Source organism: Brachyistius frenatus, unplaced genomic scaffold, assembly GCF_029030835.1.
Source record: "Brachyistius frenatus isolate BFR_SWC_R1_liver_20210118 unplaced genomic scaffold, ASM2903083v1 Contig_26, whole genome shotgun sequence".
Taxonomy (NCBI): Eukaryota; Metazoa; Chordata; class Actinopteri; family Embiotocidae; genus Brachyistius; species Brachyistius frenatus.
In genome coordinates this window covers 4,408,626-4,427,067 of record NW_027210625.1, presented here as the reverse complement: position 1 = coordinate 4,427,067, position 18,442 = coordinate 4,408,626, and the positions used below count along the sequence as shown (strand labels likewise).

Sequence of the window (18,442 nt, the reverse complement as noted above, 5' to 3'; positions counted from 1 at the left end):
CAAACATTTTGTAATTTTTTTTTTTAATCGATCCAGTAATTGCTTCAAAAACAGCGTAAATGTGATTTCTGCTCCGGAGGCAGCAGCGCTCATTGCCACAGGCAGCAGCGCTCGCTGCTAGGGAATCTGCAGAGGAGAGCCCAGGCAGATAAACAGTGGGCTGATGTCTGAGTTTTTGGTCTTTATGTTTCTAGTTTATTGTAGAAAGACCTTAAAATAGGATTTATCATCCAAAAACCTTCACCAATGATTTAAACTTAGAGAAATATTGTCGTTATGAATGCGTTATTATGCTATGAATTTACTGGTCTGGCCCACTTGAGGTGAAAGTGGACAGTATGTGGCCCCTTAAATAAAATGAGTTTGACACCCCTGCTTTAAATGATAATGTAGTCATACAGGAAAAGGAAAATGAACAGTTGGAGGTGCTGGTAAGAGGCGTTCAGATCGGTGAACCAATGAGACTCTTTCTTTTTAGATGTTTGTGTACTCGTTGTGTTTCTTTTTTCCACTTGTACGCTCTGCCTCGCATGATCAGGCATCCGAGCCCCAGAGTCATTTGGATGTGACAATGCTGACAAATGAATATGAAGCCCAAGAAGAAAGCACAAATTATTTCGTAGTCATTAATGTCAGATGAGTGCAATCTGTTCCATTCTAGCTTAGTGAAAGTGACAAAACACATTCATTGCGTAAATATGTTGTTATTGGCTTTATGGAATAGTTAAACAGACAGAAAACGGAGAGGGCAAACAGCTCACACTGTTTCTACACATGATCAATTTGGACCTTTGGGGTGAGACTTGACCCAAACTCCCGTATAACTCCCATAACACACCAGCAGGGTTGACGCATCTGCTACTAATAAGACCACTTGTCATTCCAGCTGCAGCCTGCTCAACACATGTGCGTTTGCATGTGATGCGTTTTAACGAGCGAACCGTTGGCTTATTTATGCCTTTGTGCGTTGTTTGTCCTTCTTTGTGATGAATGTGGATTTCAATTGATGGTAATGGCAGACTGAAAATCACACTTTGTGTTTGCTTTCCCCTTTTTCCATATGAGTTATGGAGTGAGGGGACACGGTCTGCAACACATGCATACCCAACAGCTCAGAGTGGGAGTCTCTGAGAGTGTGTGTGCTCTCCTGACAGCCACAGAGTGGTCCCAGAGTGTGATCATCCTGTCCAAGGTCGAGGGGAGTTTGTTAGACACATCCATCTATCAGCTGTAGCGCCAGGCCTTCTATGCACATGTGTGTGTGTGTGTATGTGTGTGTGTGTGTGTGTGTGTGTATTAGACTGTGGACATCCGGGCCTGTACATCTGTTTGTCTGTATATTTGAGGCCAGTACGAGCGGGAGACAGATACTGACGCCCGAGCTCACAGACACAACATGACAGGGGCTCTCCTGGGTGTTCTGGGGCGATCTGTGCCGTCCTCCGCCTGTCTCCGAGTGGAGACAAGACAGAGGGTTAGTTTTGGATATACACACCCTTAATAAGAAGCTTAAACATGTTGTTTATGGGTTAAAAAGTTACTTAAATGGCAGTATGACTCCGGTTTCCTGTTTGACATATCCTCTCACTATGAGGCTGTCTTGGCATGACAAAAATTGACCCCCAGAAAACTGAGAATTTTCTTTTTACATTTGTTTTTTGTTAAGTGAATTTTTTTTTTCTCTTGTGCTGACCCAGGTTGTGCTCTTTCCAGTCTTTGTGCTAATAATTAGTTGATGTTTCTATGGAAACATTGGAATATAAGCAAAATGTCTAATCAGTCAAATAAACACCAGTGGATTTCATCTGAGGATTGTTTCATAAGACCGCCTTTGACCCTGAGTTGTCTCGTGTTTGTTTCTGTAGAAACCAGCACACCGGCCGACACCGTCACCCCGACTGACGTCGAAACCACCACTGTCCCCATCACAACTACGGGTGAGACGAAAGTGTTTTACATGAAAGCATAATAACTGCTGGATTAATAGTGTCATTAGGAAACTGTAATAATAAAGAAGAAAGACTTTTGAAAGGGCTGCGTGACATTATGTAGAGCAGCTTCTTTATCCTAAATAACCCCCCCCGCCTCTGTGCCCTTCGGCTCTCGCTCTTCCTCCTCCACCTCTACAGCAGCCACCTCTCCTCCGTCGGACAGCGTGTGTGACTTTGACCACGGCCTGTGTGGGTGGACGCACGACCCCGTCGCCCCGCTGCTCTGGTCCTTGCACAGCCACGGTGAGTCTAAAAAGATTCCGTCTGACTCGCCGATTAGCAGAATGACTCGGATTTAGCTTTGGGAAAGTTTTTCCGACCATATGTTGGATCCGTTTTAAATTTAGTTCTGGTTGAACTGACGAAACAATTCAGACTATGGCCATCTCCAATTTGAATCTGGTGTTTGGTGACTTTTTATCAGCTTCTGTCCTCTGCGAGCTTTTATGTATGCAGCTGCAAGAAGAAATGTATTTGACTGCAGAAAATTGCACAAACACAAATGCACTAAGTTTATTTTATCAACTTCACTGGGTCCAGACAAGACTCTATTTTCTATAATTAAATGGAGTCATTCTCCTTCCGCATCTTCACTGAGGCCTTTTTCAATTTGATTAAAATAATTCCTTAAATTGAACCCGGTCTAATTTAGCAGCAACATTGTCTGCCAGCCGCGCTGCTCTCTCCGAGCGAATGAGAATGAAAATGAACTGAGGGAATCGGAGGGAAACAGACACCACGGCGCTGTCGTGCAGCCTCGCATGTGACACGTGTGATACACACCAGCTCGTGCGTCTAAAGTCTCGGCAGGAAGGGGTTAAGACCCAGTAGCTCCAATTAAAGACGGAGCAGGAGATTCCAAAGAGGAGCGGTTATTCCCAGCCGTCCTTTACTGCCCCTCCATTACCTGAAGCACATCCCATATGATGCTACGTAGACTTCCATCTACTTAGACATTCCTTGAAGAAATAATTAAGCATTTTCGCTTTACACATACCCACGGATCAAAAGTGCAGCTTTTGGCATGTTATTAAAAGCTATAGAAGGCATTTCCTGCTGGGTTTAGGGAGGTTTTTTTATAGCACTGTTTATAATGTTTCATAGGCAGGGAAAAGGGATTGTTATCCCAACTTTGTTTTAAAAGTCATTGGTTTAGAGCAAGTGTCCATGAAAGATTCAGCGTCTCTGCAGCTGGAGAGAATTAAAAAAGAGGTTAAAAAAAGCCCACGTTTTTCTGTCAAATTTGTGACGTCACCTGGGTCATGTTCAGCGGGACGACAGATCTCACAGCGGAAAGGCGGGAGGAAATGCTCCTGAAGTGTGACCTATTTGGGCCCTAACCGTCTTTGACAGGGGGCTTCAAAGCGGCTTCTTTCATCAAGGGGCGGATTGGAAAGGGTTGCTTAGATTAGTCAGGTTGTAGCTCTCATGTATGAAGTATCGCTTCCAGCCATTTTGACACGCCACGCAGCCACTTTGATTTTCCTGCACGTGTCAAAGGTCAGAAATCCCAGCCAGCGCAGGATCATTATTTCACCGCTATCAAATCACTGTTTCCTCCTCTATAGAGTTCCTTTTTCCCATGTGACCCAGAGACCACAAACGCCTCACCTCTTGACTGCATGAAACCAGGGGAAAAAAGCGCAGCTCTAGAATTAGCCATCATATTCTGTTGTAGTATTTAGCTTAGTAAAAACACAATAACCAGGCTTCGTAGATTGAATCATTGTTTGCTTCTGGCTGCAGGAAACCACTGTGAAATAGACTAATACTGCTCTGTTGTATCGCGTGTGGCGAGACAGCCTCGATTACGAGCTGTCTGGTGACCAAGAGACGCAACAATGGGGGGAGTTTTCTGCAAGATGTGCGTGCTTCAACACAAAGAAAAGACGATGGAAGAGGCTTTAAAATGAGCGCGAAAATATGTTCTCTTTCACAGTATACACACACACCTAAATAAAAAAAGGGAGCGCACACAGTGACACAGACACACTTATTCCAGGGCTGCAAAGGGCCAAGGGATATACTGTCACACACACACTGTCTGAAGTGTCACACACAGGCGACTCTGGGCGTATGGCGGGCAGAGGGGAGCTGTCAGATCGGAGAAAGATTTGTCCCCCCAGATACTGCTTGTGTGATCTGCTAGAAATATACACACACACACACACACACACACACACACACACCACACAGCAAAAGGTTATGAGTGCAGTCTCTAAATGACCTGAGCGTACTGCATTAAAAACATACGGGACTCTTATGGGACAAAAAAAAACTGTAGTATAACTGAAAAAAAAACTATAATGGACACATTCACGCATATTCTGCAAAATATTTCTGTGCACTCCCTGATTTTTGTGCTACAACACACAGACACACACACGCGCGCGCGCGCACACACACACACACACACACACACACACACACACACACACACACACAGACAGACATGATAAAGCAGGTGATTTAATCTGCAGATTGTTGATAGTGGACATTTTCCCACAGGGCCCACTTAAGAAATTCTTCACCAGACGCCTGACTGAGTCACTCTCTCACACATATGCACGGCCTCCTTTTTCTCATACTCATACATACAGTTGGCAGCCTGACTTGCTCACAATGGAATTCATGCCGACATCCAATTTGCAAAGTAAACATCCTCTGGTGTAAACAAATGGAGCGACGTGCATTTTGTTGGACTTTTCCGTTGTTTAAGCCATTTACCTGGAAGGGAATGAAGAGAAATAGGCCCCGAGGGTCTTAGCTGGAGTTCTGGTGCACAAATGTCGACCTATTCTTCTATGTTTATATTTGTCTCTATTGTGTGGCGTGACTATTGTGATCCCATTCCTGTAAGCAACTGATGATTTAGTTTCTTTTTTTGTTTAAGAGTCTTGTTGGAAATGTCTAATTGTGTGAAACGACTGCCAGTATACATGTGCCACTGGTCATGATTAATAACTGTGTGACTGAGCGCACACACGCCATGTGTATGTGCTCCGTTTGTGCCACACCAACTAATTCTAGCAGCATCCATCTACAGTGGGTATCAAAAGTCTCCACAGCCTTTCAAATTTCCTACTTTTTTATTGCCTTGAGGGCTGAAATGAAAACCCATTAAATCACTTTTTTTTTTTTTTTTACCACTTTCATTTGACAACCAGCAAATTGAAGGTTAAAACAAAGCACTGCTAATTTTTTTGAAAGTGCCGAAAATACAAAAAACATCTCGGTTTCATATTGTTGCTGTAAAATTGTCTTTCAGCAATCAGCTTTAATTTTTACCTGACATATGATCTCCTGAGTTTATCTAATTGGGATTTGAACGAGTGTTTTAAATCCAAATTTCATAGGTTTTTCAAAATTGGTAAATACAGCTAAATAAAAGCACGCGCGATGACTTTTACAAACACTAATCTCTCGTCATATCTCCCTCCGCCTCCAGAGCTCAACAGCTATCTGTACATGGACGCGAGCCTGAAGACGGAGCAGCAGCGAGCCCGGCTCGTGAGCCCGGTGGTGGCCGCCGACACGGGGCCCCTCTGCCTGAGCTTCTCGTACCAGCTGTGGGGCGAGGCGCAGGGCCACCTGAAGGTCCTGCTGCGGGACGCCCACAACGAGGAGACGGTCCTGTGGACTCTGAAAGACGACCAGGGCCCCGTCTGGAAGGAGGGCCGCACCATCCTGCCTCGCTCCCCTAAAGACTTCCAGGTAATGATAAAACTCCGTTCTTAGTTCAAATAAAAACTGAAAAAGCAGGGGACTGGAGAAGGAAAGAATTTGAATCCTGGCCAGTGCCCGCGAGTACGTTCGCTTGATAAATCTGTATCTGGGTCACACCTTTTATCGTGTGTCTCCTCAAAAAGGGAAACGTGTCTTTAATGTCTCCATTCAAGCAGGTTGCAGAGATGAATTCATCTCAGAACATCAGTTTTAACCTCTGTGTCACCTCAGGCCAGGTTTGACTTCAAAAGCAGATAAAGCATGCCATATTGTCTCCACTGTCTTCATGATTGTTTGGGGCTTTGCTGTGCATTTGTCAGAGACATCACAAGCAGTTAACGTTCTCATAAAAAAGTTAGTCGAAGATGCTTGCAGAGATGGGGAGAATGATTGCAAGTGTTGAGTGCAACTTTGAAATCACAGGCACCGTATTAAGTTTTTATCCCTGTTCTCCTCCTCTTCCTCCTCCTCCCACTTGTCCCCATTCTCAATTTGCCTCCATCCCCCCTGCTTCCCTCCCCAACCCTCCACCCCTTTGCCTCCATCCTGTCTCCGTCTTCCTCTCTCTGCTTCTTCCCTCCTCTTCCTCTTCCTCCTCTGTTTTGGCTGCGGTAGGTCGTGATGGAGGGTTTCTTTGTGCATGGCACCAGAGGACACATCTGGATAGACAACATCCACATGAGCTCCAGCTCGCCTCTGAAAGAATGCACACGTAAGTCATGTTTTCTTACTTCTCGCTTGAGTTTGTTAAAATCTTTTCCACCCAAAAAATATTGAAAATACACAAACACAAACACAAACACACACACACACACACACACATCCATTTGACCGACCTCGTTCTCTGTCAGCACAACCATCTCCTAATCATCTCGCCCTCCAACAATCTGAATCTATTTACCTTCCACTTCAAGCCTCAAGGTCCTTTACAGTGACACAAATGAAGTGATAAACACCCCCACACTCCGGTCCTCCCCTCCCCATCGCTCACCCTCCCATCCCAGTTTCGGAGACAGTTTCTCCTCCAAAGAGCCCACCTAAAAAAGAGATGAAAGGAGGAAGGAGAGGGAGGGACAGAATTTACTCCTCCACCAAAAAGAAAAAAGAAAAGAAAAGAAGAATAGGAAAACTAGGCCATAAACGCCCCGTGGGCCCCAGCGATGCTAATCTATGTTTCATTAGATTTCTCTTTTCTCTCCTCTCCCTCTATCTCTCTCGTGCTCACTCCTCCGTCGTATTTGTAAACAGAGCTTTTCCCGAGCCGTCAAAGGGAATTACTAGACGGGCTGTTTCCCAAGCAAGTTTTCTTGGGTGCCTGGTGTGAGCCGAGCACCAGCGCAGCCTCTTTAATCTGGCCCAAGCAGGGGCTTCTGAGAGGGTCTTAAACAGATCAGAGACCAAGCCGAGGGGTTCAGAGCCAAAAACCTGCCGTCATCACTTCTGACTGACGTCCAGTGCGCTTTGGAGCCGGACCGCAGCGGGGAGCCGGCACAGTGTAATTGAGGGAAAGTGTGCGCATGTGTTGCATTGTTAGTCTTCGGCCAACACGTCTGCTTTTGTGCGTTTTTGTCTCGTCGTGTCTGCGTTCTCTATCAGTCATTTTTGTGTTGCCGTGTGTGTCATGAGAGTCCCGCAAGAGTCAAAGCAGAGCAGCCAAGATGACAGCCTAGCCCCCCTCTCCCCCCTCCCCAGCCCTCATCCTCCTGCCTCCACGTCGTTGCATTTCCTCCCTCTTCCCCTCCCGCTCCTCCTTTGCCACTCGCAGAGCATGCTGGGATGTTGCTTATCACCCAACACAGTTGAGTTTTTCACAGTACGTTGGCGTTCCCGCCAAAAGGCACCAGTTCCCAAGTCGGTTTCCCTCTTTCTTTCATTTTCACCCACCCGTCGACACGCACACAAACACACACTCACTTTCTAACACACACAGAGACACACACCAGCTCTTTGTGTTTGCATTCCAGGCAATCAAAGTGAAGGTTCTGCTCTGTGCATTTACAGCGAGCCAAAAAAAAAGAAACCAGCCCGCTCCTGTTCAACTGGACTCCACAGATAAACAACTTGAAATGCGTGAACTTTGTGAACACACATGCACATATACACTCTCGGCCCAACCCGTCTCAAACTCCCAGCTCACACCGTGCGCTCGGTTTGAAAATGCATTGTAGCGAAGGAGCCCAGTAAATGCCATAATTCATGTGCGTTATCTGAGGAATTAACTTAAATTTCCTCAGGAGGAGTTTGATAGTCTTGTGACATTTCTGTGACATTTGGCTGACTTTTCCCTCATATTTAAAGTTATCTAACATTTCTCTCACTCTCTCTTTCTCTTCCCGTCTCTGCCTGACTCTCTCTCTCTCTCTCTCTGTCCTCGCAGAACCCTTTGCAGCGTTCTCTCCTGAAAATCCAGGTGAGTTTGGTGTGATGTCACTTCCTCTCTGGTCTTGCTCCCTGCCCGTTGGTAATGCACTAGCCTGGGGTTTTTTTGCTTGGTGGCACAAACTTGTCTAAACGAAAAAAAAGAGCATAAACCACTCCTTCAGTGACAACGGAGTCTGCAAGAGTTCTGTGATCCCAGATTAATAAGACTGAATCCCACACATCATCAGCAGCTGCTAAAAACCCCACTAAAATCGAAATGATTAGATCTGGAAATACCAAACAAATTTTCTCAAACTCTAACCAAGTTGCTCAATACATAATTTCCGTAATTTGTTGCTGTGCTTATTTTTACTCGTCAGTCTCAATGGAAACAAAGGATTAGTCTCAAAAGAGCAAACTCGGCGCGCAAGGCGAGCTAAATCAAGCCCTCCTCACGGAGTCCGATGTTTGAAAAGAGCTGCATATTCTCAGGTCTCGGCTGCCTGACGCAGCCCGAAGGGTTTTAAATAACTGTCTGCCTCGTGAAAAATATTTAGAGCATCCAGTGGGACTCTACGAGATTGATGTTAGTCTGTTGGCATCTCATAATGTCTTCCAATAAGATAAGAGCTCGGCGGTTTCGGTACGAATGTGATGTGTGTGCATTTCTTCAGCTTTTCTACTCCTCTGCCTTCACATGCACACGGTTTCTAACCCTTGACACATTAATATCACCACACACACACACACACACACACACACACACACACACACACACACACACACACACACACACACACACACACCAGTGTCCCCAGTGAAAAGTAATCAGATAGAGTGACTGAGCAGCATCGAGCACGGGTGTCTCTCTCTCCTCTCCCTAACTCAGCTCTGTCTAATGAGTGTGTGCAGTGTGAAGTAGCAGCGGCACGCACCATTTCCCTCTGTAATTATGTGACATGGTCCAAAAATCAGGATGTATTCAGCTCTGCTTCACTTTCCCTAGTTCAATGTGACATCGTACATACAGCTCTCCAGTCTGGATCCTACATGGCTCGATTTTCAGTGTTCTCGAGGGTTTGTTTCAGCAGAGTTGGATGGAGGAGTAGAAGCTTCTTGGAAGCCCGTTAGCCGGTCCTTACCAAGAATTTGAGAAAAGGGGTTCAAGCCAGGAGCAGCAGCATAGAGGATCTGTGGAGATAGTCTCCGAGGAGACAGCGCTTTGGCTTGAGGAGGAGAGGATTGGCCAGGAGGCTGATGCATGAGAAAAAAGAAAATGCAAAAACCAAGAGCAGAGAAAGGGATAAATTATGTACTCAAAACAAATCTGCCAACTTGAGCCAACTAAATAACAAATCCCAATCCAATAGCAGCTCGGTGAGAGCTGTGGAACATTGGATTCCCATGTGGTGTCCGAATGTGTCTCGCATGGTTCTGACACTGTACCAGGCGGCTGTTTGTGTCTTCCTGTGCTAGTGTGAAAACAGGAAGAGGAAGCTCCTTAATTCAATGTGTGGGAGTGTTTTTATGACTAATCGTTTTTGGTTTTCGTTTCACACCAAGTCATTTCAGCGGAGCTTGAAAAAAAAAAAAAAAAAGTAATGGCATTGCATTTAATTGGATCAACTATTGGACTGATTTCAAACCAAATCTCTCGATGATCTTGGTGTGAAAACTTGTCCTCCGACTGCAACCCGAGCCACATGAGAGAAATGGATGCATTACATTTTTTCTTGTTTTGGCCTTGGAGATTTATTTTATTTTTTGCAACCGGCATGCTCGCGCATGCTCATATGAGGTGCACGCCTGCTGTTCGTATGATGAAGACCAGTAGGGATAGAGAATAGAGAATTAAATGTAGAAAAGTGCCACTCCTCTCTTTTCCCGCTGGCAAATTATTCTGTATCTCTCCACCAGGGGCAGGCGTTCCTGTGCCTCCCTTGCCCATCCACTGGTATTACATTATGGCTGCCGGGGGCGCCCTCCTTCTCCTGGCTGTGGCCATCTTGGTCAGAGCCCTCTGTTGCTGTCGACAACACCTGGCCACCAAGAAGAGCCAGCTGTCAGTGGCCTATCACAGCTCCTCGCAGTGCTTCCAGTATTCTAACTGGTCCTCCAGTATGGCCACCCCAGGGGTGGAGCCGGTCCTGACAGTGAGGTTGGACAGCCGGGACCGACACCGTACCCTCTGCTAAAAAGAAGCACTTAGCTGCATTGTATTTTGGCAGAGGGGGATGCCAGCTTGTGATGTCAGTGGCAGTGTGAGTCAGGATGCCGCAAGACTAACAGAACATCCACTCGACGAACCCTCCTTCCTTTAGTTTACAGTTGCAACGGCGATGATGACGCAGACATTGTCCTGCATTGCGAAGTGGAAATTTGCAAAGAAACACTGTGGCCTCTCTCTCTGTCTCTTATGGATGTCGCTCCGGTTGCTGTTTTCTTCTCTGTTCCATTACGGAGTTCTCTGTTGACATTTCACACTACGCTGCTCCCGATGAGAGGACTCGGGTCTGAGTAAGTTATTTATCCGAGCAGCACGATTCGGACCATCGAGTGCCGTCTGGCTCCTCGCAACCTCACGGGTCCTCCCGGAATGACCCCGGCACGGACGTACACACAGAAATGTGTGGGCTGGGAAGAGGGTGGGGGGGTTCGAGCTGGTTTCGCTACAAGAGCCAGCCAGAGCTGCCAAACCACAAGGCTAAAACAAGACCCCAGAGACACGAGGAGCTCTGCAGTGCTGAGAGAGAGAGAGGAGAAAACTGTTAGGCTGAGAGGCATTCAATGTGCTCGCTATGGAAATGATCTGGCAAGCCCCAGAAAATAAAGCTCTCGGTATCTTGTATAATAACAACAGGATAGCTGCGATACAGTTGTGCCAATAGCGAGGGTGTTGCAACAGAGGAGGAAAAATGTTTCCATTGTCCTTTTTTCAACAAAGCATGTGCACATTTAAAAACAAAGGAATGCGAATCCATCAGACTTAAAGTCCTGCATCACAAATGGAGATAACCAGCTCGTTCGATTGAACGTCTCGTCTTCTCCCGATAAAGGCATCAGGCAGTGATGGATGTGGCCGTCTTCAGTGTTTAGTGTTTCATCTTGATTCTCTGGTGTAATAAAGCACGTTGTTCCACTTCCATTCATGCTTCATACCACCCACTCCCGTTGTTCCCCATGTCTTTAAGCTGCCCAGATGAAAGCCACGCCGAGCCCAGCCTTGTCGTGTTTTCAGTGTTGAATATGTGCTTGTTGTTTTTTGGGGGGTTGTAAATAGACACAGCTGTCTGCCATCACCACTTCTTCCTTGATTTATACTCCTACAAATCCCACAATGCCGCTGGACCAGCTGGAAGCCATAAGTGAAGTGTTTTGCTGTATATGTGCGCCCTTGAGAGGGATCCGAGACGTTATGAAAACCAGAGCAGAGATCCAGCTGTTTGGTTTTCGCTTAAGTGCCATGAAATGCCACGACTGGCTTATAGAATAGCTAATTCACCTCTTGTTAATATTTAACACATCTGCGATCTAAAAGCTTATTTTGAAGTGAAATTTCTCCAAAATCTGACTGACAGACAAATTGGCACCAAATTCTCTTTATCAGTCTGTACAGGGGCGGTGAGATTTAACACGAGCTCAGTTTAACACCCCGGATTGACTGAAATTGTGGTCTTCCCTCTGCGGCTTAACAACTCATGCTTTCGTGGTCCGTCACAGCTGCAAAAATCACCTACAAGCCCAGAGCTCAGCAGAACGCACCCCGATTCGTTGTCACGATTTAGAAAGCTGCGCGTTTCTCTCCGGAGTGAAAAAAAATTGCTTTATTGGCACGCTCTCACCATGTGCTTTTAAATCAACTTGGGGAGGAGGGATTGGACACCCTACTCGGTCCATCTCGACACCATTACGCTCCAAGCCTCTAATAGTTGTAATTAGTTAATGGACAGATAACATTTATTAAGGCTGCGGTAAGCACTTTTCCCTCCCATTTACCGCACCTCCATCACCCAATCCGCTGCCAACTTCAGTTGCCCCGGAAACGGTATTAATAATGCCATTGGCCATCATAGACCTCCAGATCTGGACGTGCGCCTTGCCAAGCAGTTACTCCCACTCCTGAACGCTTGCCAAGAGCAGCAAGCGCAAATGCATACACACGAACACACACAGTAAAAAAGAAAACTCATCTAAAGTACAAGTACACTTGAGCTGTTGGGCTCAACTAAAGTGCTTCAGCCATTTCTAGTTTTTCCACACTTGTATTCTTCCAATCCAGACACTCGCATACATATCAATTTTCAGTTCACGCCGCCCGGCAGGAGTGTTTCTATCGCAGAAAGCACGACTGTCACGTGCACTTCTTAAACGCTGATTTTTTTTTGTTTTGTTTTGTTTCTTCTCAATCACCTACTACACCCCTCTTAAACTTGACAGTGACCGTGCCGATGATTTTAAAAGTGATAATGATGGGTTATCTTAATTATTTGATGATGACATGTTTGCATTTTTATTCAGAATGAGCAGTCTTATACCATCGGTATCTCATGTGATGACAGTGTGTTTGACAGGAATGTATCTTAATGATCTTTCTCTATTAATAAAGTCATATTTTTCTATTCTTAAGTGGGCGTGTGTGTGTGTGTGTATTACAATACTGTGCACTGAATTAGAACTAGAAACAGTCATATTCAATATAAGCGATCTGACAATTGCTCCAAATATGTTACAACTACAGTGCAATTTCTACTTCCATGTTTTGATGATTTTTTTGTTTTTGTTTTGTTACTTTGTCATAACTGCTGTGTAGAATTTGCTTGATGCTCAAAGTCAGTGTGTCCTGTGTTTCTCTCCGACAGTTAAGAGACCCAATGAGTTTGGAGATGGACGACTTTTCAGTGGCAGAGACCCACTCGGTGGCGGTAAGGCTCGCCGTCATAACTTTCGATTAGTAGTTGGAGAAGTTTTGTGTTGGTCGTTACCTTTTTTTTTTCAATATGCTTCTCCCCTTTCTGCACATTTCTTTTAGTTTCTGTCTTTTCTCCAAAGTGCATTCCTCCTAGCTCTCCCTCTTGCAACAATTCACGAATCCCAATGCTGGGAAATGTGCTGTTCTGTGTCAGCTCTGCGTCTGTACAATCGGCACTCGTCCAACATTTCTTGTCTACTTTCCTCCCTCCCGCCCTGTCACAGGTTTACAGTTCCCTGAGTGGAACACAGCGTCCCCTTCATCCGAACCTCCGGTGACACGTGTATCAGAGAAGGACAACTCGTGGTTGTACACGCTGGACCCCATCCTGGTCACGATCATCGTCATGAGCTCCCTGGGCGTCCTCCTCGGGGCGGTGTGCGCCGGCCTCCTCCTGTACTGTACCTGCTCTTACAGCGGCCTGTCGTCCCGCTCCTCCACCACCCTGGAGAACTACAACTTCGAACTGTACGACGGCCTCAAGCACAAGGTCAAACTCAACCAACAGCGCTGCTGCACCGAGGCGTGAGAGAGAGGCGACACGGAAACAGGTGAAACGAAAACGAGAGACGTGGCCTTTTTTTACGAAAGCCTCTCACTCTTCTTCATTTCCTCCAGTTCACTTTAGTGTCAGTTTACTTCCTCAAAGGTGCAGATCCCAGGACGCGTGGACTTTTTTGAGAACTTGTTTTCTGTTTGGAAAATGTGGCACAGTCCAGTATCAGTAAGTTTTTTTGTGGCAAAAGGAACCAGTCAGGGAAAGACCAGGGTTACCGAGAGGGACTGTCCCACTGCGGGGTGTCAGGCCTCAAAAAATACATATCTACACATATCAAATACTGCTCCTGGTCCACCAAAAGAGAACTGTTTATAAATGCATCATAGATTTGTAAGAGGTCTAGTTTTGAAACTGGATACTGTAAACTACACAAACAGAGAGCCAGACACATTGTGTTGGAAAGGTGGTAGGTTAGGAACGTGCTTAGAAAGCGTCTTTTTTGATCACATGTGAACACAGTGGCCTAGAACTTAGCTCCTTTGTGTGACCTGTTGGCTCTTTTGTTCCGTCGTAGACCCCGCTACCTATCGGCCTCAGTTATCCTCTTAGTTCCTGACAGTTTGTGGTATTTTTAGTCACCGACATCCCTCGAGTTTGTCTTTCTGCTCAATCACTCTATTTCTGTTCAATGTTTTCGTTCTTGCCCGCTGCCAGTCTGCGATGGCAGATAAGTTGGACAAAAAAAAAAAAAGGAGTCAAAGACAGTATGTGTGTGTGTGTAGAGGTGGGGAGGAGTGGGGGGGGGGCATTTTAACACTTTCTTTTAATGACAGAGAGACGTTATTGTTAGATTTAGTTGTCGGAGTCTGTTGTTGCTGGTTCCTGTCAGAAGGTCACGTTTACATTGTGGTTAATGGTAAAAAGGTCAAGGAGCTTTGGGCGGTGCAACCTATGGATTGCTGTTAAGGGCAGAGACTGAACCACTGAAGGAAGAGGAACAAAGAGAGAGAGAGTGAGAGAGACTGACTGACGGAGCACTAAAATCCCCCGCCCCTCTCTCACAGGGGCCACGTTCTCACGAGTACTAAAAAATAAAAATGGGATCAAAAACAAACGATTAACCAGAAACAGAAACTCTCCTCAATCGAATGACTGTGCGCCCGGACACACGACAAGCCTTAAAAGCAAACCGTTTCGCGGAAATGTTGAAAAAGGAACGTTGAGGTGACACCGAGACGAGAGAGCGGGAAATGCAACTCTCTCTCTTTTACATGTGGACCTCAAAAAGCCATGATTTAAAGGACCTACCCCTCCTCCTCCCCTCCCTCCAACGCACACACATCACCCCACCTCAACCTGCTGGCTAATTGTGGCCAATTTTGTGATTTTTTTTTTTTTTTGTGTGTGTTGATTTATTTTTTTTAAATGGCAGCGCTCACAGCAAGACAAGTATTTTTTTTTTTTTTTTCAAGGCAGTGTTGAGCCAATCTGAAAGGGTCTTGCCTTGCATGCTCTGAACGCACTCATAAGCCATGAGAAGGAGAGAGTGAGAGGGAAGGTCTCAGTGTTCATCCACACGCTTCACTTGTATATACAGATGTATGTACAGAACATTTACTCTCTCTCAGAAACACTTTGGACACACTGAAAGGCACTGAGGCCTAAAAATGAAGAGAACAATGACTTCTGCTGCGAGGCGCGACTCATATATTTGAGACCACGAAGAACATAAAATACCATCAGTTCACGACGCACACGCACTCAACATTTCCATCCCTGTCACCTTCACGACGCTGGCTGTCTCTCTCCTCTGAGGCCCACATCTCTGGATCCCACTGACTCTTTTCAAAGTGCCTTGGAGCCTCGGGGATCCAGCTTGCCTTTGGAGCCGGTATCAGAAACAGTAATTTGACACTGACAGTGACAGTCACAGCGCTCCCTTCGGCCTGGGAGGACCAAACAACATAAAGAGGACAGGATCCCCCCCACACACACACACACACCCTTCGCACTGCTAGGACTGCTGTTGTTGTTGTTTTAAAGGAGTCTTTGTACAGAAATGCTCTTTTTATGATTGTTATTATAATTATTGTTATGATTATTTAATAAAGGATTTATACCATACCGAGGAAGGTGCTAGATTTTTTTTTTTTTTATATTTAGAAAATTTGATGAAAAACAGAACATTTGTCGTGTTGTTGACATTCCTGCAGCACTTGTGGACACAACAAGATACTTCCTGTCCAATTACCGACAAACTCTTGTCTGAGACTCGGAGCCAAACTTTCACTTTTAATTGCAAAAAGAATGCACACAGGAACTCCAGCACACATGAACGTGCGTTCTCGCTGCCTTTCTCTGTCACACACGCATACATAATGCTGTGTTGTCAGCCTGCTACACTTGGCCTCTAATCTCCCCATGATGTCCCATTAGTCTGGACCTCTGGTGGCCCTCATTTAGGCGCTCCAACATCAAAGCTTTGAAATGCCCGACGTCTCAGACACACACACACACACACACACACACAGATTCATACAGTACACATGCAATTACTCTGTTTCTCTTTTCTACAGCTTGCTGAGTCTCCCACACACGGTTCCATTTATCCGCGTAAGCTTTCTTCACCTAAATGCAAACCCTGTTTGCAAATCCAGCGCAGAGTTTCAGATCCAGAATGTGATATCTTTGACTCTTGTGGGGCTCGTGGATGCCTTTGAGTAAGGCACGCAAAGTCAACCAAATTCTGTTTGGGGGGGACTTATAGTGATGTTACAGTCATGACTTAGAGGATAAATGGAAGTGCCAAAGTTAATGTTGCGTTTCCTGGCTTGTGTGCTGTGCCGAAATGTGTTTTTACTCCCCGAATCACACTGTCATCATAGTTTTATTATCCGCAGCAGCGTTTAACATGAGTTTGAGTTGGTATGCAATGGAGCCCGTCGCGCAGGTACCACATTATGAGCCATACAAAGTAGAACGATAGGTGTTGTCGCTGCGCAGCGGCGATGGCAGTGCCTGTTAGGATGCTCCGGTCCGTGACATAGCGGGCCAATTACCATCTCTGAAAAAACACAGACAGTCCCCAGTCCACCGGAGGAGTGCGATGCCATCTGCTCGCAGGTTTGATTGATCCCGGCAGAACAGTCACGACCACATCACACGAGTGAACGCAGAGAGGAAATTACCAAAGTAGCCAGATTGTCATTGTCCCGTACCGCCTCTTGTTTTCCCAACCAAATTATTCTTAATTTTTTTTTTTCCCGGGGAGTGTGTGTGTTACCCAAATGTTGTTTGTCTAGGTTTTTTTTTTTTTTATCAGCCTGTAACGGCACACTGCAGGGGCCCTTTCCTTTCGCCGTCAGATCAGAGAGTTTTTTTCGCCTCTGAAGCCAAGGCGGTCTTCAAAGAAAAAGCTCTGGCGCCCTGTAAGTCGATAGGCCAGATTGCAGAGGGAGCCCATTTGAGGGTCGCGCTACAGGAAGTGACTGAAACACACAGATAATTAATCTGAGGATTATGTAATCAGGATGGAAGAGAAGCCATACAGGCAGAATGTTAGTCATCACAGTTGGAAAGTAAACTTTGTTTGGTCTTTGAATTTAATCACTCAGTCTTTCTTTTATATTGCAGCACAGTGGCTTCTCCTTGTTTCCAAGCACTGTCAGATTGGTTTTAAATCTTGTTAACCCTTGAAAACGGCTTTGGATTTCAATAGGACAGAATTCTACTGTCCCAGGAGTGATTCAGAAATCCAAAATTCAAAAATCCTCCATATCCTGTTCACTGCACCTTCTGACAGTCTGAAGAAGAGAAGCACCTGGAGACTAAACCTTACATCTCTTTTAACTGCATCCAAAGTGCTGTCACAGACTGCAGCGTCCGTGCATATACACACATGCACATCCAGAGGCTGACGGCGCGCTCACATTTTTAGATATTTTTCATGTGCGCACGCACACACACACACACACACACACACACACACACACACACACACACACACACACACACACCACCAGCAGCGCCGCGCACCCACATCCCAATGGTCTTCCTGGGAAAGGGGCCCAGATTATCTTGTCGGGCCTGCCAGCGATTCAAAGCACCTATATGGGTCAGTGTGTGCGTGTGTATGTATGTATGTTTGTGTGTGTGTGTGGGGGGGGGAGGTCTGTGGCGGCGTGCCCGCCAATGACGGCAGACCCAATGACAACAAATGCCAAAGTCTTGTATAAACAGCAGGCAGACCATCACTTTTCCTTCCTCTGTGACATTATCATTTCCCCACCTCCAGAGGATACTGAAAACAAATACATGGAGAAAATGATTGGAATGAGAAAAAGCTCCATTCACATCTCTGAACTAGGCCAGCAGTCTTGTCATTGTGAAGCATGGCAGAGGAAATTAACTTGATAAAAAGATACCGAGTGTGATTTGAGGCAATTTTGGGATCTGTTGACCGGGGACCACATCGCTGATGGTGTTGGCTTTAGTTTTGTTTATTCTCGGATGTCACTCCCTCCAGACTGAACCTCAATGCCTCATGCTGCTTTTGCTCAAAACCCTGAATTTGATTTCCCCGAAGCATCTATTTCCTTCATCTTCATTCCCGCATCAAGCTATTGAGACACTCAAGCATTTTCCTCATCACTTTTGAACTTTTGTTTTGGACTCGCAACGTGACCAGTGGTCCTATGTGGTGGGCCACCTGTTCGCTCCACTGGAGGCTGGTGTGTTTACAGTCACAGTTGCCCTATATAGCCCAGGAAACTTGTTATCGGGCACGACGGGAGGCCTCCACAGTCAGCCCTAACCATCTGTCTGGAGTGACGGTGGTTGAGTTTGAGTGAAGGTGTCGCGGTTCAAGTGCTTGACATTGGGGACCAATGAAAATTT

At 45.9% G+C, this 18,442-nt stretch overlaps 1 protein-coding gene across 3 annotated transcripts in view; it reads left to right on the top strand.

Moving 5' to 3' along the window:
• nrp2a (neuropilin 2a) overlaps window positions 1-14,938 on the top strand; it is a 59,061-nt gene extending 44,123 nt beyond the window's left edge. Inside the window, exons 12-18 of one of the 3 annotated variants that reach the window (XM_069698411.1) lie at window positions 1,866-1,937; window positions 2,133-2,234; window positions 5,440-5,705; window positions 6,333-6,429; window positions 8,095-8,127; window positions 12,938-13,000; window positions 13,272-14,938. In XM_069698411.1, coding sequence (XP_069554512.1) covers window positions 1,866-1,937; window positions 2,133-2,234; window positions 5,440-5,705; window positions 6,333-6,429; window positions 8,095-8,127; window positions 12,938-13,000; window positions 13,272-13,576 — 938 coding nt within the window. In that variant the 3' untranslated portion in view covers window positions 13,577-14,938. Of the gene's footprint in view, window positions 1-1,865; window positions 1,938-2,129; window positions 2,235-5,439; window positions 5,706-6,332; window positions 6,430-8,094; window positions 8,128-9,995; window positions 12,705-12,937; window positions 13,001-13,271 lie in introns of those variants that run through there. The other 2 variants (XM_069698410.1, XM_069698412.1) reach the window with 2 other exon arrangements.
• The last annotated feature ends 3,504 nt before the right edge of the window (window positions 14,939-18,442 follow it).